At 37.5% G+C, this 16,293-nt stretch overlaps 2 protein-coding genes across 7 annotated transcripts in view; one reads left to right on the forward strand and one right to left on the reverse strand.

The window, feature by feature from the left end:
• PKP4 (plakophilin 4) overlaps nucleotides 1-354 on the reverse strand; it is a 251,832-nt gene extending 251,478 nt beyond the window's left edge. For all 6 annotated transcript variants that reach the window (XM_082657879.1, XM_082657875.1, XM_082657876.1 and 3 more), the window contains exon 1: nucleotides 236-354. The gene's annotated coding sequence lies outside the window, so the exon portion shown is untranslated. The remainder of the gene's footprint in view (nucleotides 1-235) is intronic.
• A 91-nt stretch (nucleotides 355-445) lies between these two features.
• Nucleotides 446-16,293, forward strand: part of CCDC148 (coiled-coil domain containing 148) — a gene marked incomplete at both ends in the record, with an annotated part of 273,810 nt that continues 257,962 nt past the window's right edge. Inside the window, 5 exon segments of the mRNA XM_082659036.1 lie at nucleotides 446-522; nucleotides 524-641; nucleotides 643-669; nucleotides 673-717; nucleotides 721-760. Of these exon segments, the coding sequence (XP_082515162.1) occupies nucleotides 446-522; nucleotides 524-641; nucleotides 643-669; nucleotides 673-717; nucleotides 721-760 (307 nt within the window).

The raw sequence follows: 16,293 nt of genomic DNA on the forward strand, positions 1-16,293 counted from the left end.
GGGGGGAGGGGAGCAGGCAGGCTAGTGCGGGCAGAAACACGAGGCGGGGCAGGAAAGCCGAGGCGGCCGCGAGGCGGTGGGGACGGAGTAACGGGAGGGAGGCGCCCGTCCCCGTCTCCCTCCCTCCCTGCCCCGCGCCCCTCGCAGGCAGGTCTTGGCTCCGGCGCGACGGGGCGAGGGCCGGGGGTCTCGTGGGCAGGAGTCTCCGCGCCCTCCCGCGAGCCCGCACACTTACTTTCCAGGTTAGGCAGCAGCCGTCGTCGCTCCGGGGATCAGGAACATCGGCGCCGAGGGGTCGCCGCTGCGGCACCCGAAAAAATTAAAAAAAGTGCCGCGGCCGAGCGACTGCCCGCCCCTCCCTCCCCCTCCCGCCCCCTACCCCAAAGCGGCTCGCCCACCACCCCCGACGGCGGCGGTGGCCAACTTGCCCCTCTACCCCTTGCCCATGGTGCCGCCTCCGCGGCCGGCGTCGACGCGGACTCAGCCCCGGAGCCCCCTCTACTGCCCAGAGGCCGCCGCCGCCCGCCCAGCCGCCAGCCCGCCTGCCCAGCCAGCCCCAGGCTCCCGGGAACGTCAGCACGCCGCCGTCTCCGGACCTGCTCCCTGCCAATCCCATTGGTAGGAAGGAAAAGGCTGGCCCTCCCCATTGGCCCGGCCCTCATATTGAACTGACCAATGGGAACTGAGGTTTCAGGTCGCCATAGAGACCGATGCTGTTAAGAGCTAGAGGGCCTGGAAACGGTGAGGAGTAAGGATGAAGGTATCTCTGGCTTTGGGCGCGGGAGAGGGTGGGGGAAAGAACTACCGGGGGATTCCCGAGTGCTGGCTCTGAAATTGGGGCAGCTTTCGCTTTGCCTTCCTGGCAACAGCAGCTGTGCATGGTAGGGTTTGTCCGTCGCGTCAAAGGCGGGGACAGCTGAGCCACTATACGAATCCTTGAGAGCCTGGGAGTGGGCGTTTCACTTTTCCTGCGACTGGGGAGTCCCTCAGCCTCTGCCCTTTGAACTTTGACATGTGTGCAGCTTCTGCTTCACCAGGTGAGTTTGCACCCCATCCTTTAAATCATTGCTTCTTCCTGACGTCACTGATCCACATGAATTCTACTTGTTCTTCCCAACCACTCCCCCTTCCCTTGGGTGGATCTTGCCTCAAAATTTGGGGTCTAAAGACTTAAAGGAGACCCAAAGATGATTTCCTTTGGATGATATTTTGATGAGGAAACAGGCTGACGTATTGTATGGTGGATGTCATTGAGTCAATGCATGAGATAATGTGTTCCCCGCTTCCCAGAGAAAACCTCTAATCTCTCCATTGAAGGATATGTATTAAACACCCATCTGTGTGTACATTCTGCACTATTAGCTTGACAGGTACATGGTCTTTCCCCTAAGAGTTTACAGGGTTGGGAAAGACACAGGTGATAGAGTTGATCCTGCATGTCTTCTGATAATTTCACAAGGGAGAAAAGGAAATAGATTACAATTGATGGATTTTGTTTTCTAGGTACTTCCCAGTTTATCTCTAAATTTGATAAAGAAATTAACTGAGAGATGGAATCACACAAAAAATCTGGAGCTTTAACTACAAGTGCTTTGCTTTCATTTAAAGTCACTTTGTTCTAGTTTGTCAATAGCAATTTTTTTTTGTAAATAACTTTCATATTTAGATACTAGCTATTAAAGTAGGACTTCATGAACATATTAGGCTTTTAAGCATATTGCCTATGATATAATCATTGATATTCTTATGTTCCTTCTTTTTGGTGATTTTGCTATTTTTATACTAGTTTCTTTAGAAAGAAGACTGTGTTTATGTTATTGCCCTTCAAGTTGGAGGGACCATATTGTGTGAAAATGCTGATAGGATTTTGGAAATTACAAATATTTTGTTGAGAGAAACAGATTAATATGTGTGCAAGCTACATATGTCTAACTACTGTCCTGAATTTTAAGTTGGATAATATGCTTTGCTTTTGGTTTTTATCTTACCATAATTGAAAATTACAAAAATAGATAAGAATTGTTAACCTGGTACATTGATTAGAAAAACATCTTTCAAAAAAAAAAAAAGAAAAGAAAAACATCTTTCACAATTTGTAGTAAAATTGTACATCGTTGATAATCCTATGCAGGGTTGGACTGTGGAACAAAACAGCTGAACATGAGTGTTCCCCCTAAATATTTCCAGAACTGGGAAGAAATCAGAATTGGAGTGCTGTCTCATGCCTTGCCATCATGGAAATTAGCTCATCATGCTTTCAATTTCTTCCTTTTGCTTTCTTTTTGGTGTTTGTTTATAGGAGAATGGGAAAAGTAAAATGCACATTTTTATAAATAAGACTCATATTTAATGTACTCACAATATACCAATGACTTGGGTTTTTTTTATTTTTATAATCATGGAAGATGTGTTGAGTGGAAAGGAAAACATTAATATTTCCTTTTTCCTTGCCTTAGGCTAGCAAAGAAAGAAGAAAACAAGAACTAACTGATTTTTTTACTCCAGTAATCTTTTCTTTTTGCATTTTTCTCAGATCACATGTTTGATGAGTATTTTGATATTGTGTATTTCATGTTTCTAATGATTAAAATGTTACTAAAATCCACCATGAAAAATGTCCCTTAAGATGTTGTCAATCAACATTATTATTATTATTATTATTATTATTGGTAATTCTCATGCTTCAGTGAAAGGTTTCTTTTGAAGTTGCTCCTCTAACAACCAAGCATTGCTGGATAAAGAAATCATTTTGTTCCACTAAAAGTTTATGCTATCCAGACTTGGCTGGGTCTTCACTGATTCTCTAAATTCCTTTCCTCATCAGGAGGGTGATTATCCAGAATACTGATCCAAGGACATTATTCAGGGCACTTCTCCCATATCTGTCCTATTTCTGCTCTCCTCAGGCCTCCACTCTACTTGGTCTTCTTCCAGTTCTGCAAGTGATCTTGCCTCCTACCTGACTGAGGCATCCACCACGAGGTTTCTCAACTTAACTTTCCTAAATCTCAGTCTCAATTTTCACACTTCATCACTTCCTTCAGTCCTGGCTGAGAAGGGTGACAGCCTTCTGTTCCAAGCTCACACTCCACTTGTGCTCCTAAACATTGGCCATCCTCCCACCCCAGAATTTTCTTCCATTGATTATAATTGCTCTCTTAGATCATGTGTTACATCCTCTCCTTCAAAATTTTTTTCTACACCTTACAAATATCTGATCTTTGGAGATCCTTCTCCCTCCATATCCATCTATAGGCTTTTCTTTTCAGCAAGAAACAATTTGAAAGGAATTTCTTGCAGCTTCTATTTTTTCACTACCAATGTTCTGCCCTTGAATACTACTCAAATGATTCTGAAGATTGTGCTCTTTGCCCTCAAAACCCTAACTCTTTTTGCCAATAAAGTTCTCCTCTGCAAAAGTGCCCTTTACTTGCAAATTGCAATGCCTCAATTCCAGATTTCCAGTGAAGAGTAGAAACCATTGTCTCCCACCCCGAGGGTCCATAGAAATGCAAATTATTTACATGTGAAGGGGAAGCATTTCACCTGCTAGCCACACTACCTTGGTGGAACTAACTGCTGGGAAATTGAGATAGGAAGCAGGGCCTCTGCTCAGCCGACTGTGGGGGCATCCTCAAGAACAAAAGTAAACAGCAGAAATCCAGGGGAACTTTTAAATTACTGTCTCAGAAAGAAGTCAACCTGAACCTTTCATGATTATGAAAACTTTGTAACTTTCCAATGTTTGTTATTTTCACATTAGCCCATAATGACTAGTAGTGAATTTCTGACAAAGAATAGCAGAGGAAGCAAGGAAAAGAAAGAAGCAGAAACACTGTCTCTTTTCTCATTCTTGGATGCCTATGGAGGAGGTGGGAGCAGTTAAGATAAGAACTCCACAAACACACTGCTTGGGGGTGGGGAGGTGTTGTTTGTTTTTAAAAGGAATGTTAAAACACAGGCAGGTGGCAAATGAGGGAAAGAGAGCAGTGGAATAAACTTGTCCTGGGAGAGGATGCTAGAGCTTAATAATAATTCTACTCAGGATTGCAGAATTGGCTGTATCCCACCTCCAGCACATTCTCTGAATATGCAAATCCTCCCCTGCCTTTAGAGGCCCAGCCAAATAAACCATTAAACCTGTAAAGCCTTTTCTGAAAATTTCCTGATCTTACCTGCCTCTGGAGAGGATGATTTTTGATTTAGTGTATTACCTTGGCACTTAAAACTCTCTACCCCGTGGTATAGTTATATAGCGTATGAGCCTTCTCTCCTAAAGGATCAGATACATGTCATGGTAATGACCTTAGCCTCCATAGTGCCTTGGTCTACTGAAGTGCCTCCCACACTAGGAAAAGCCAACAGTAATGAATCCGTGTAGTCTTTGGAAGAATTTGACTTGCAACAATGAAAAATTAGAATCAGTAATGTTGGGAGGTAATTAGAAAAAGATGGACTAGAGGTTCAGTGTGGAAAAGTGAGGTAATGTATGGCAGAACAGAGTAGAGGTTTCTGCCATGTAATCTGCTAAGAGAGAAAGGTCTCAGATCTCATCTCTATCAGGACCTATCTCTACTCCTCTATGAGGGAGGGGACCTGTGTGAAAAGAACTGGCTGCATGTGCTTTGGCTTGAAGTTATCATATTCAGAGCTAAGGCTATAAAATTCTGTATATTGGGGATATCAGTTGAAACTCAGCTTTGTGAAGCAGTTTAAATAAGGGTTGCCTACATTTTTTTCCATCGAAAGCATCCAGGTTGCTCTGTCTTTTGGAACACCATAGAATCATGCAAATTTAACAACTTCATAAAATCAGAAAGGCATCAAACATCTGGTAAGTATAATAGACATGTTTTCAAGTACCTATATGCATAGCCCTTGAAGTAAGCAGTCCTGCATGCCTCATGACCTTTCATCTGGCCATGGAATCAACCCTGGTGGGGACCCGATACAAATGTAGCCAATCCATTGGCTGACCATTGACCCATAACCTATACTAATACCAATCAGATTTTTTTCCCCTGGAAATTTGGAAATGAGAGACCAAGTGAGCCAGAGAGAACAGCTGCCTTGGTCCTAATGTTTTCTGGGTTTTTATTCTCCCCATGAAAACAGAATATAATCCTTTTCTTTTTTTTTTTTTTTTTTTTTTTTTGCGGTACGCGGGCCTCTCACTGCCGTGGCCTCTCCCGTTGCGGAGCACAGGCTCCGGATGCGCAAACTCAGCGGCCATGGCCCAGCCGCTCCGCGGCATGTGGGATCTTCCCGGACCGGGGCACGAACCCGTGTCCCCTGCATCGGCAGGCGGACTCTCAACCACTGCGCCACCAGGGAAGCCCCTATAATTCATTTTTTTATTGTTCCTTGATATTTTAAAAAAATTAAATATACTTGACATATAACGTGTTAATTTAAGGTATACAGTGTGTTACTTTGATACATTTATATATTGCCATATGATTGCCATTGTAGTGATATTTATCACATTACATAATTATATTGCACTATTGTCTATATTCGTTATGCTGTATGTTAGATCTCTATGGCTAATTTGCCACTCATTGCAAGTTTGTAGCCTTAAACATCAATCATATTTCCCTACCCCCATCCCCTCATAACAAGCATTTACCCTGATTTTTAGAAGTTTGACTTTTAAATTTATTTTTATTTTATTATTTTTGACCGTGCCACACGGCATGTGGATTCTTAGTTCCCCAACGAGGGCGCAAACTCACACCCCCTGCATTGGAAGCGTGGAATCTTAACCACTGGCCCGCCAGGGGAGTCCCGAAGTTTGACTTTCTTTAGATCCCACATATAAGTAATATCATACAGTACTTGTCTTTCTCTGTCTGAGTTATCTCACTTAGCATAATGTGCTCACTTAGCGTAATGTGCTGAAGGTCCGTCCACGTTGTTGCAAATTGTAGGCTGTCCTCCTGTTTCATGGTTGAATAATATTCCATTGTGTATATATACAACATCTTTTTCATCCATTCATCTGCCTGATGGACATTTAGGATGTTTCCATATCTTGGCTATTGAGAACAGTGACGCAATATACATGGGAGTGCAGATATCGCTTTGAGAGATTTGTTACTTATAATCACCCTTAACCCATTCTTTTCCTGTTTTGCCTTTAGTGAGTCTTTGTTCTTTACAATCAACAGGTTTCACTAAAATATTATGCAAATATTTACAACAAAACAAAGCACATATTATGACCATCATATTGGACTATGAAGAGCAACAGTCTAAAAATTTCTAAATTTCTATTCTTTGTTAGAATAGAAAATGAATGATCTGTCTAGTTCCAAATATTGCCAACCTAATTTGGGTAAAAGAGCTTTACTTAGTGTGGTGTCTATTCCTCCCCACTTCCCACAAAGCCTTATATTCCTTAACTCTCAGTTTTCCTCCTTTGAAGTTGGGAGCAAGAGAAGAACTTTGAGAAGAGGAGCAGCATGACTCCTTTTTCAGGGTAGAGTCATTTTACCACACCACTGATATGGGAAGAAAATATTAGAATTCGTATTATAATTTATACTATTTTTTAGGAACATTTATACTAATTTTTTAGGAAACAGGCTAAAAAATAAGATAGGAAAATTTATCAGAGACACTAGTAGCCCCACAACTCAGGAAAACAGATTCTGAAGTTCCAGTAATTATTGTTTTAATAAAACATCTCAGGAGGAAAACTAGACTCCATCAAAAATTTTTACAGTGTTTTATGTAAAATATCTAGTTTTCAACAAAAAATTATGAGACATCTAAAAAAACAGAAAACTGTGATCCAAATTCAGGAAAATAAGTAGCCAATAGACAGGCTGAGTGAGCCCACTTGTTGAATTTAGTAGACGGGTAATCCAAAACACCTACTATAAATATGTTTAAAAACTTAAAGGAAAAATGACTTAACAAGTGGGGACTCTCAGTAGAGAAATAGAGGTTGTTTTTTAAAAAAATGAACTAAAGGGAAATTCTAGACCAACAGAAACTATCCAGTATGAAAAACAAATTTTAAAATATTGAGAAAAAATGAACTGAGCCTCAGAAACTTGTGGGACAGCTGTGAGTAAAAGAAGAAAAGGAAGGCTAGAAGGATGTATAAAAAAATATTTGAAGAAACAATGGCCTAAAACTTTCCAAATTTTACAAAAATTTTAATCTATAGATCCAAGAAACACAGTAAATCCTGAGTAGAGTAAACATAAGGAGACCCACTAGTGTGGGTACATCATAGACTGCTGAAAGACAAAGATGAGAAAGTTTTGAAGCAAAAATAGAATAACAATTCATCATATATAAGGGAACCACAATAAAATTAACAGCTGACTTCTTATCAAAAACAAGGGAAACCAGAGGGGATGGAAAGACATATTCAAGGTGCTGAGAGAAAAAAGCATGTCAATCAAGTTTTCTTTATCTAGCAAAACTGTCAAAAATGAAGATGACAGTCCTCAAATGAACCTATATTGGAAGTATGCTAATTACTGACAGAACCCATATGTCCACCACCTTTGAGTGAAGCCCAAAGCAAAAGAAGGCAGTCAGACAGATGCAGGGCACCTGGCAAGTCAACAATCTCCATTTGAAAAGCAGATTTTACTCAGTGCCAGCCCTGGAACATCAAATGATCACCACATTAAAATGCTGTTTACAATATTAGATTTAGGGCTTCCCTGGTGGCACAGTGGTTGAGAGTCCGCCTGCCGATGCAGGGGACACGGGTTCGTGTCCCGGTCCGGGAAGATCCCACATGCTGCAGAGCGGCTGGACCCGTGAGCCATGGCCGCTGAGCCTGCGCATCCGGATCCTGTGCTCCGCAACAGAAGAGGCCACAGCAGTGAGAGGCCCTCGTACCGCAAAAAAAAAAAAAAAAAAAAAAATAGATTTGAAGTTCTCCTAAAATAAATTCAGAGAAAATATGACCTCAGCATTTTTCTTAACTAAAGAGCTCTTTGCTTCATAGAGGTGACCATAAGCTGACCAGGGCGATCGGGAGTGAAAAACAAGCCCTTTCCATCTCTGGGCCACTGTTTTCTTTACACAATAGGTCAGCTAACTGTCATCACAGTTGGTTACAGCTTCTGTGCATCTCTGGGGTTGAGCTGGGGAATCGGGTAAACAGGACCTGCTAGTACATCCTCTTGTCAGGAAACAGAAGTCAAGAACTGCCATATTTTTCTGTAGTTTAATAGAGATTTTTAAAAATAAGAAAAAAATGAAGATGAAAATAGATGCAGAAAAAGCAATTGACAAGATCTAATACCCATTCATGATGAAAATGCTAAAAAAACTAGCACTAGAAGGGAATTTCTTCAATATGACAAAGTGCATTTATGAAAAGCCTACAGCTAACATCACATTTATGGTGAAGGCTGAATGATTTCCCCCTAAGATTGAGAATAAAATGATGTCCACTCTCATCTCTTTAACATATCACTGGAAGTTTTAGCCATTGTAATAAGGAAAGAAAAATAAAAGCATATAGGTTGGAAAGGAAAAATTAAAGCTCTCTTTATTCGCAGATGACATGATCTATGCATGAAAATCTAAAGTATATACAAAAAAAGAGTAATACTAGAGTGATAATAAATTTAGCAAGGTCACAAGATATAAGACCAATATACAAAAATCAGTTGAATTTTTATATGCTAAGAAATAGCAAATTAAAAATGAATTTAAGAAAATAATTCCATTTACGATAACATGAAAAAGAGTATAATACTTAGGAATAAATTTTAGAAAAGAAATATAAAACCTCTGACTATTGATTCAGTGTGATCCCTATTAAAATCCCTATTAGAAATTACAAGCCAGTCTTCAAATGGACAAACATAGGAACAAGAACATCAAAACAACAACAAAGTAGGAGGAATTATAACATCCAATTTCAAAAGTTACAATAATAGAATATAATATTGGCATAATGATAGCTGTTCAGATCAATGAAATAGAATAGAAGGTACAGAAATAAGCCCTTACATTGATGGTCAATTAATTTTCAACAAACTGCCAAGGTAGTTCAATGGGGAAAGGGATGTCTTCTCAAGAAATGCTCCTAGGATAATTTGACATTCATGTGCAAAATAATGAACTTATACTCTTAATTTATACCATACAGAAAAAATAGCTAAATATGCATCATAGACCTAAGAACTAAAATTATAAGATTTCTGGGAGAAGACATAGTACAAAATCTCTGTGACCATGCTTTAGGCAAAGATTCCTTAGATATTACACTATATCATGATCCATAAAAGAAGAAATTGGTAAATTGGACTTTATAGAAAATTGTTTTGTTCTTCAAGAGGCATCAGTAAGAAAATGAAAAGACAAGCCACAGACTGGGAAAAAATATTTGAAAAGCAGAATCTGATAAAGGGCTTTTGTCAGAATATATAAAGAACTTCTAAACATCAAAAATAAGGCAAACAGGGCTTCCGTGGTGGCAAAGTTGTTAAGAATCCGCCTGCCAATGCCGGAGACATGGGTTCGAGCCCTGGTCCAGGATGATCCCACATGTCATGGAACAACTTAGCCCATGCGCCACAACTACTGAAGTCCATGTGCCTAGAGCCCGTGCTCTGCAACAAGAGAAGCCACCATAATGAGAAGCCCGTGCACCGCAGTGAAGAGTAGCCCCCGCTTGCCGCAACTAGAGAGAAAGCCCACGCACAGCAACGAAGACCCAACTCAGCCAAAAATAAATAAATAAATAAATAAGTTCTTTTAAAAAAAAGGCAAACAAATCAATTTTTTAAATGGACAAAATATTTGAATAGATATTTCACCAAAAAGTTATACAAATGGCTAATAATCAAATGAAAAGATGTTCAACATCATTAGGGAAATGCACATTAAAACTTCAATACAATACCACTATACAACTACTAGAATAAGTATAAGGCAGAAGATTGACAATACCAAGTGACTACAAGGATGTGGAAAAACTGTAACTATCATAGATTGCTGGTTGCTGTACCCACTTTGGAAAACTGTTTGACAGTTTCTTTAAAATATAAACTTACCATATGATCCAGCAATTCTACTTCTAGAAATCTCGTCAAGAGAAATAAAAACATATGTCCAAAGACTTTTTACATGAATTATTACAGTAGTATCTGTAATAGGGAAAAACTGAAATAATTCAAATGTCCATCAAATAATGATGAGATAAAATGCTGTGTAATGGAATGCTATTTAACAATAAAAATAATGAACTACTAATACATGTTACAATATGGATAAACCTCCAATATATTATGCTAAGAGGAAAAAATCCAGCCACAAAAGACCACACTTCCAAAAAAGGAAAATAGAGACAGAAAGCAGATCGGTGATTACCTTATGCTGGGATGGGAAGACTGATTGCAAGTGGTTATGACAGAAATTTTTCAGGTGATTGAAATGTTCTAGAACTAAATGGTGGTGATGGTTGTACAACTATACATTTTTTAAAATTTATTTATTTTTAAAATTTATTTTTGGCTGCGTTGGGTCTTTGTGGCTGCACACAGGCTTTCTCCAGTTGGCGGTGAGCAGTGGCTACTCTTCGTTGTGGTGCATGGGCTCCTCATTGCAGTGACTTCTCTTGTTGCGGAGCATGGTCTCTAGGCGCATGGGCTTCAGTAGTTGTGGCACGTAGGCTCAGTAGTTGTGGCTCGTGGGCTCTAGAGCACAGGCTCAGTAGCTGTGGCGCACGGGCTTAGTTGCTCTGTGACATGTGAGATCTTCCTGGATCAGGGCTCGAACCCATATCCCCTGCATTGGCAGGCAGATTCTTAACCACTGTGCCACCAGGGAAGCCCTACAACTATACATTTACTAAAAATAATTGTACTGCACACTTATAATGGATGTATCTTTATGGAATGTTAGATCTCAATAAAGCTATTACAAATAAAAACATTTAAAAATGGCATAAGCACATCATCTTAAAACTCTCATATATGAGCGCTTAGTAAATTTGGAAACAATTTTCTAACACGATTGAAAATCTTCCAAATGCATTTCAGTGGATTTAGGCCCCATTTGTTAAATGTTAAAGGGAAAAAAAAAAAAGAAAAATGAAAAAAACTTTACAAGGAAAATGATATCAGGGAAGTCAGAAAATTACTCGAGAAAAATACTGAGCTGCAACCCTTGTATAATTAGTGGATGAAATTGAATTTTGAGTATCATAATTGAGTACATGAAGCCAATTTTGCACTTCTTCCATATCTCATTGTGGTATCTATTTTAACTATTATAGTCCTTATAGCTAAGTATGGGAATAAACTGACCTTAGACTTTGAACCCTCTATGATCCAGTATTAAACCAAGATTTTCAAGGTAATACATTTTCAATCACATAACTCTCACTAAAATCTACTAAAATTATCAATACTATATTACCTTTTTTGTATTTATGGATTTCTCTGTATTTGTGTTTTACAATTTACATGTTACGATAATATTATACTTAAAGAATTTATAACAATAATTTTATATGTATTTGCAAAAAATGCTTATTAATGGAGGGTGTGTTGGAGACTGTTTAAGGACCTTAGTTTTAGTAGAATATCTTTAAAGTGTACATTCTTTCCTTCCTGTTTTGGTTTGTTTGCTTTGTTTTTTTAGTTTTTCTCTCCTGTCTTCCACAGGTAGTAGAAATAAGTCTTTGGAAGATGACATTCAAATCTAAACTTTTGATGTTTTGTCTTAAAGATCACTCAGATCATTTGTCTCCAGTAAATCACATTTAAATCTCTAACATCATTAGAGATGCTGATCATTATTGTCATCCAACCTGGGAGACGTCAGTGAAGTCTTGAGTGGTACTGAGACAAGTATTATTCTTTTGACAGATCCAAATGACTTGAAAGTGAGAAATAAATAACAACACAATGGAAAGAAAGCAAAGGAAATTGCTGTAGAGAATTTGAGAAAAGAAAAAAATTCCACCCACACAGAATTAATGCATTTTTATGATCAATAGAAAACCTGATTTCAAAATCCTAGGCTTTCAGTGATCTATTATTTAGCACTGGAAATGTCACTTTTTCACTGCCTCTGCCCCACATCTATGAAAATGAGACAATATACTTCTCCATTCTTAATACACTTCTCTATTCTCACCTTTTTTAAACTTAAAAAAATGTAAAATACGCAAACTTCTGAATTTTTAGTATGAGCATGCTACTGTACCTATAGCTGACCATAAACACAAGGGTCTTTGACATCTGAGAGTTTACCCTAGAAAAGTCCTCTTTATTTCTACTTTATGTCAATTTTTCTTTTTTCATCCTTCCTTCTATTTGTTAATATTAGGTAAAAATTTCTTTATTAATTAACATAGTCTGAAATACCATAGGTAGCATAATCATTAGCATTTTATGAACTTCTAATAAATCTCCATTTGTTGAAGCCACTATAAACAATTTTCTTTACAAGCTTATGTTAGGTGGTATATCATAATTTCATTGGTCAAATACACTTAAATTCAATATTTAAATCTACTGTTTATTTCAATTGCCAATTTTCTAAATTATAGAATTTTAGAGCTGAAAGAACCTTTGATATTACAAACCAGCATAAAAACTGGCTGTACAACTAGCCTAAGACTCCTTCTGAATTCAGTGTCTTTAATAAGAAATCAATACGATTTAGATATTTTACTGTGTTTGCTGTATACTATTTGTGTGTGACTCATTTTCCAAAACTAAAAAAGTCAATTTTAAAATGTTGATGGGGAAAGAATATTAGGGGAAAAATATGCATTTATATCAAGAGTACTCTTTCTTGCATTTATAAATGACTATACTGCTCTCCCACAATATTATTTGGCTATTAAGAATATAACTTCAGGGACTTTGTATTTAATTTCCAATATGTATACACTGTAGCTATTTTTTATGTTCTTGAAGTTGAGTCAAAACCTACTGACAATCATATCTGTATTTTGAAAGCTGACAAATTGTGTTTGTTATAGTTGGTGGAAGGGCACTGAGCTCAATGATAGGATATATGGTTGGGCTTTAGCCTTGCCTATGCTACCTGCTTCTTCAAGTCTTGGACAAAGCATTTAATCTCTCTGTCCCTGTGTTTACTGATCTATAAAATGTATCAGACTAAAATCTTTTCCGGGCTTACATTAATTCACGTGTAAAATGACACTGCATGATCTCATTCTAAATCTTGGCTTTGTGTTCTTTTGAAAGAAGTTTGCCACAAATGTTTCTCACTTTGCCTTAGCCCTTAAGTCTGTTTCCACCACCCTCTTTGTTTTTATTTTTCCATAAACTAGTATTTTGAATAGACTTCTTTCTTTTTCCTTGTTCAAGATCTGTCTCTTCCCTTAACTCCGGCTTCTATCTTGTCTTCCTTTCTTTCCCTCTAGGATCTTACCCTTACCCTAACAAGGGAGGAGCTGTTTACTAAAATAAAAATGACAGAAGTACACTTCTCTGTGTGTTGAGGAGCACCACCACCTATGCTTTGTCTCCATTCCTGAGAGAGAGCAGAATACAGAAGGCAGTTAGGTCCATGGGCTCTAGGGCCACACTGCCTGGGTGTGCATCTGGTCTCTGCCATGCAGGAGCTGTATGATCTTTGACCTTAGTTTCCCACTCAGCGAAATAGGAGAAACAGTGTTAACAAAACATTATTGTGAGAATTAAATGAATCAAAATAGATAAAGCTCCTAGGATAGTGCCTGGCTAGGAGAAATTGCTACATAAATGTTGGTGATTATTGCACCCCACTACATAAACCCTCATAAAATGGTAATCTCTTCAGCACAGGGTAGAAGACGAAAGGTAAAGGTGAGGCAGGGGAATGTACGTGGGAGAGTGGGATGGTGTGTTCTTACAGTTCTGGGCCTTTTGCAACAACTCTTTATTCCCTACTTCCATCCTCCTGTAAATGTTAGGCAAAAGCATGATGAAGAGGAAGACTGGCCTTTCATTTAATTTGCAGGAATGGCTACCTATGGCAACTTTTTCTTCAAGTAAATTATCTGTTTGAAATGTGATTTTTTTTTTGTTTTCTTCCATAATTCAGAACTACATGCCATAATTATTATACCCTAAGACATCAAAGAAAAAAGCCCAGGAATTGTCTTTTGGGCAGGCCTATTTATGTAATACTCCATTTGAGAAAAAGCACTGGAGAAAACTGTTCTTAGCAAAGAATGTTAATTGATGAAAACATTTCTTTGCTAACAATCTAAGAGAAGCAATCTGTTCTTAGCTCTTTCAAACCGTAAAACAGATTTAGCTATTCATGAACAAAAGCCAATTATTTATTTTCAATACTACCTGTAACAAGTCTTTGTTTTTGATAATGGTTTTTTTCCTATTCTTCATCAAAGCAGGTTTTTGATGTATAACAGTTCTTTTAATAAGGAAAAGGCAGCCACATCTAACAAGATTCTAATTTGGGTGCAAAGTATATTTTCCACCTCAATATTTAACCCTATGATTTTTTTTAAAGGGGGTGCTTATTCATTTTGATTAAGGAGTCACATTGTATCTAATATTCTGTAGAACAAGCATAACAAATATGTCACATAAAAAATAAAAACACAAGTAAAGATTTTGACTGTTAAGAAGCCAAAATTCTATAGTATTTAGAAAATTATAATATTGCACATAACCGGTGAACATGGGAGAGATTGAATCTGGATAAATCAATTAACATTTTACTCTTCCTCACCCTCTTCTGGGATGGAGAGAAAACATGATACTAAACAGTTTTGACAAAAAATTACTTAGAACATATACTTTTTCAGATCATAGATATTATGTTTTAAGCTCAAAAAGAAATATATCAACAAAAGAAGGAATTAAAATTCCTAAGACATAGGATGTCACATAGCAAAGAATTTGCTTTTTAATAAAACATCTTAAGCATATTTTTATTTCAAATACTAACATAAGAGAAAATTGCATGTATATGTAAGAAATTGATATACAACAAATAACAACAACAAAAAACAAATGACCTGATTAAAAAATGGGCAGAGGAACTGAATAGACAGTTTTGCAAAGAAGACATACAAATGGCCAAACATACATGAAAAGATGCTCAACATCACTAATCATCAGGAAAATGCAAATAAAAACTACAGCAAGCTATCTCCTCACACCTATTAGAATGGCCATCATCAAAAAGACAAGAGATAACAAGTGCTGGCAGTATGTTGGAAAAAAAAAAAGAACTCTTGTACACTACTGGTGAGAATGTAAATTGGTGCAGCCACTATGAAGAATAGTATGGAGGTTCCTCAAGAAATTAAAAACAGAACTACCATATGATCCAGCAATTCCACTTCTAGGTATATATCTGAAGAAATGAAATCCCTATCTTGGAAAAAATATCTACACTCGCCAATTTCATTGCAACAGTATTTACAATAGACAAGACATGGAAACAACCTAAGTGTCTATCGATGCAGGAACGGATAAAGAAGATATGGTATATGTATACAATATGAAATTTTATTCATCCATAAAAAAGAAGGATATTTTGCCATTCATGATTTTGCTAAGTGAAATAAGTCAGACAGAGAAAGACAAATAGTGTATGATATCACTTATATGTGGACTCTAAAAAAACCCCAAACTCATAGATATAGAGGACAGATCGCTCAGTTGCCAGAGGAAGGGGTAAGTGAGAGTGGTCAAAATGGATGAAGGTGTTCAAAAGGTACAGACTTTCAGCTATAAGGTAAATAAGTACTGGGGATGTAACATACAGCATGGTGACTAAAGTTTAAAACAACGTATTGTATATTTGAAAGTTGCTTAGAAGGTAGATCTTGAAAGTTAACACACATGCACACACAGAATTTGTAACTATATGAGGTGATAGATGTTAACTTATATTGTGGTAATCATTTCACCATCTATACATATATCAAACCTTCATGCTGTATACCTGAAACAAATAAAATGTTATATGTCAATTATATCTCAACAAACCTGGAAAAATGGTAAATTTTATGTTATATATCTTTTACCACAATAAAAAATCATATTATCACTCCTACTAATAAAAAGAAGCTACAATTACATTGAAAAAAGAAAGAAATCAATAAACCTCTCAGGATATATAAGGCAACTAAATCTGAGCTTATTTTGCAACTTTTAATTAGATATTTCTGATTTATTTTAGATTTTTTGGTGTGATACTTACTTTAGAAATGTTATGGTTAATATAATTCGTTCTGAGAATCTCTTAATTTTGCTTCTTATGTATTGTGCATTTAGATCTTCATAGTTCACTTTGGTAAATTGACAGCTT

This window comes from Grampus griseus (genome assembly GCF_964374135.1).
Source record: "Grampus griseus genome assembly, chromosome: 7".
NCBI lineage: Eukaryota > Metazoa > Chordata > Mammalia > Artiodactyla > Delphinidae > Grampus > Grampus griseus.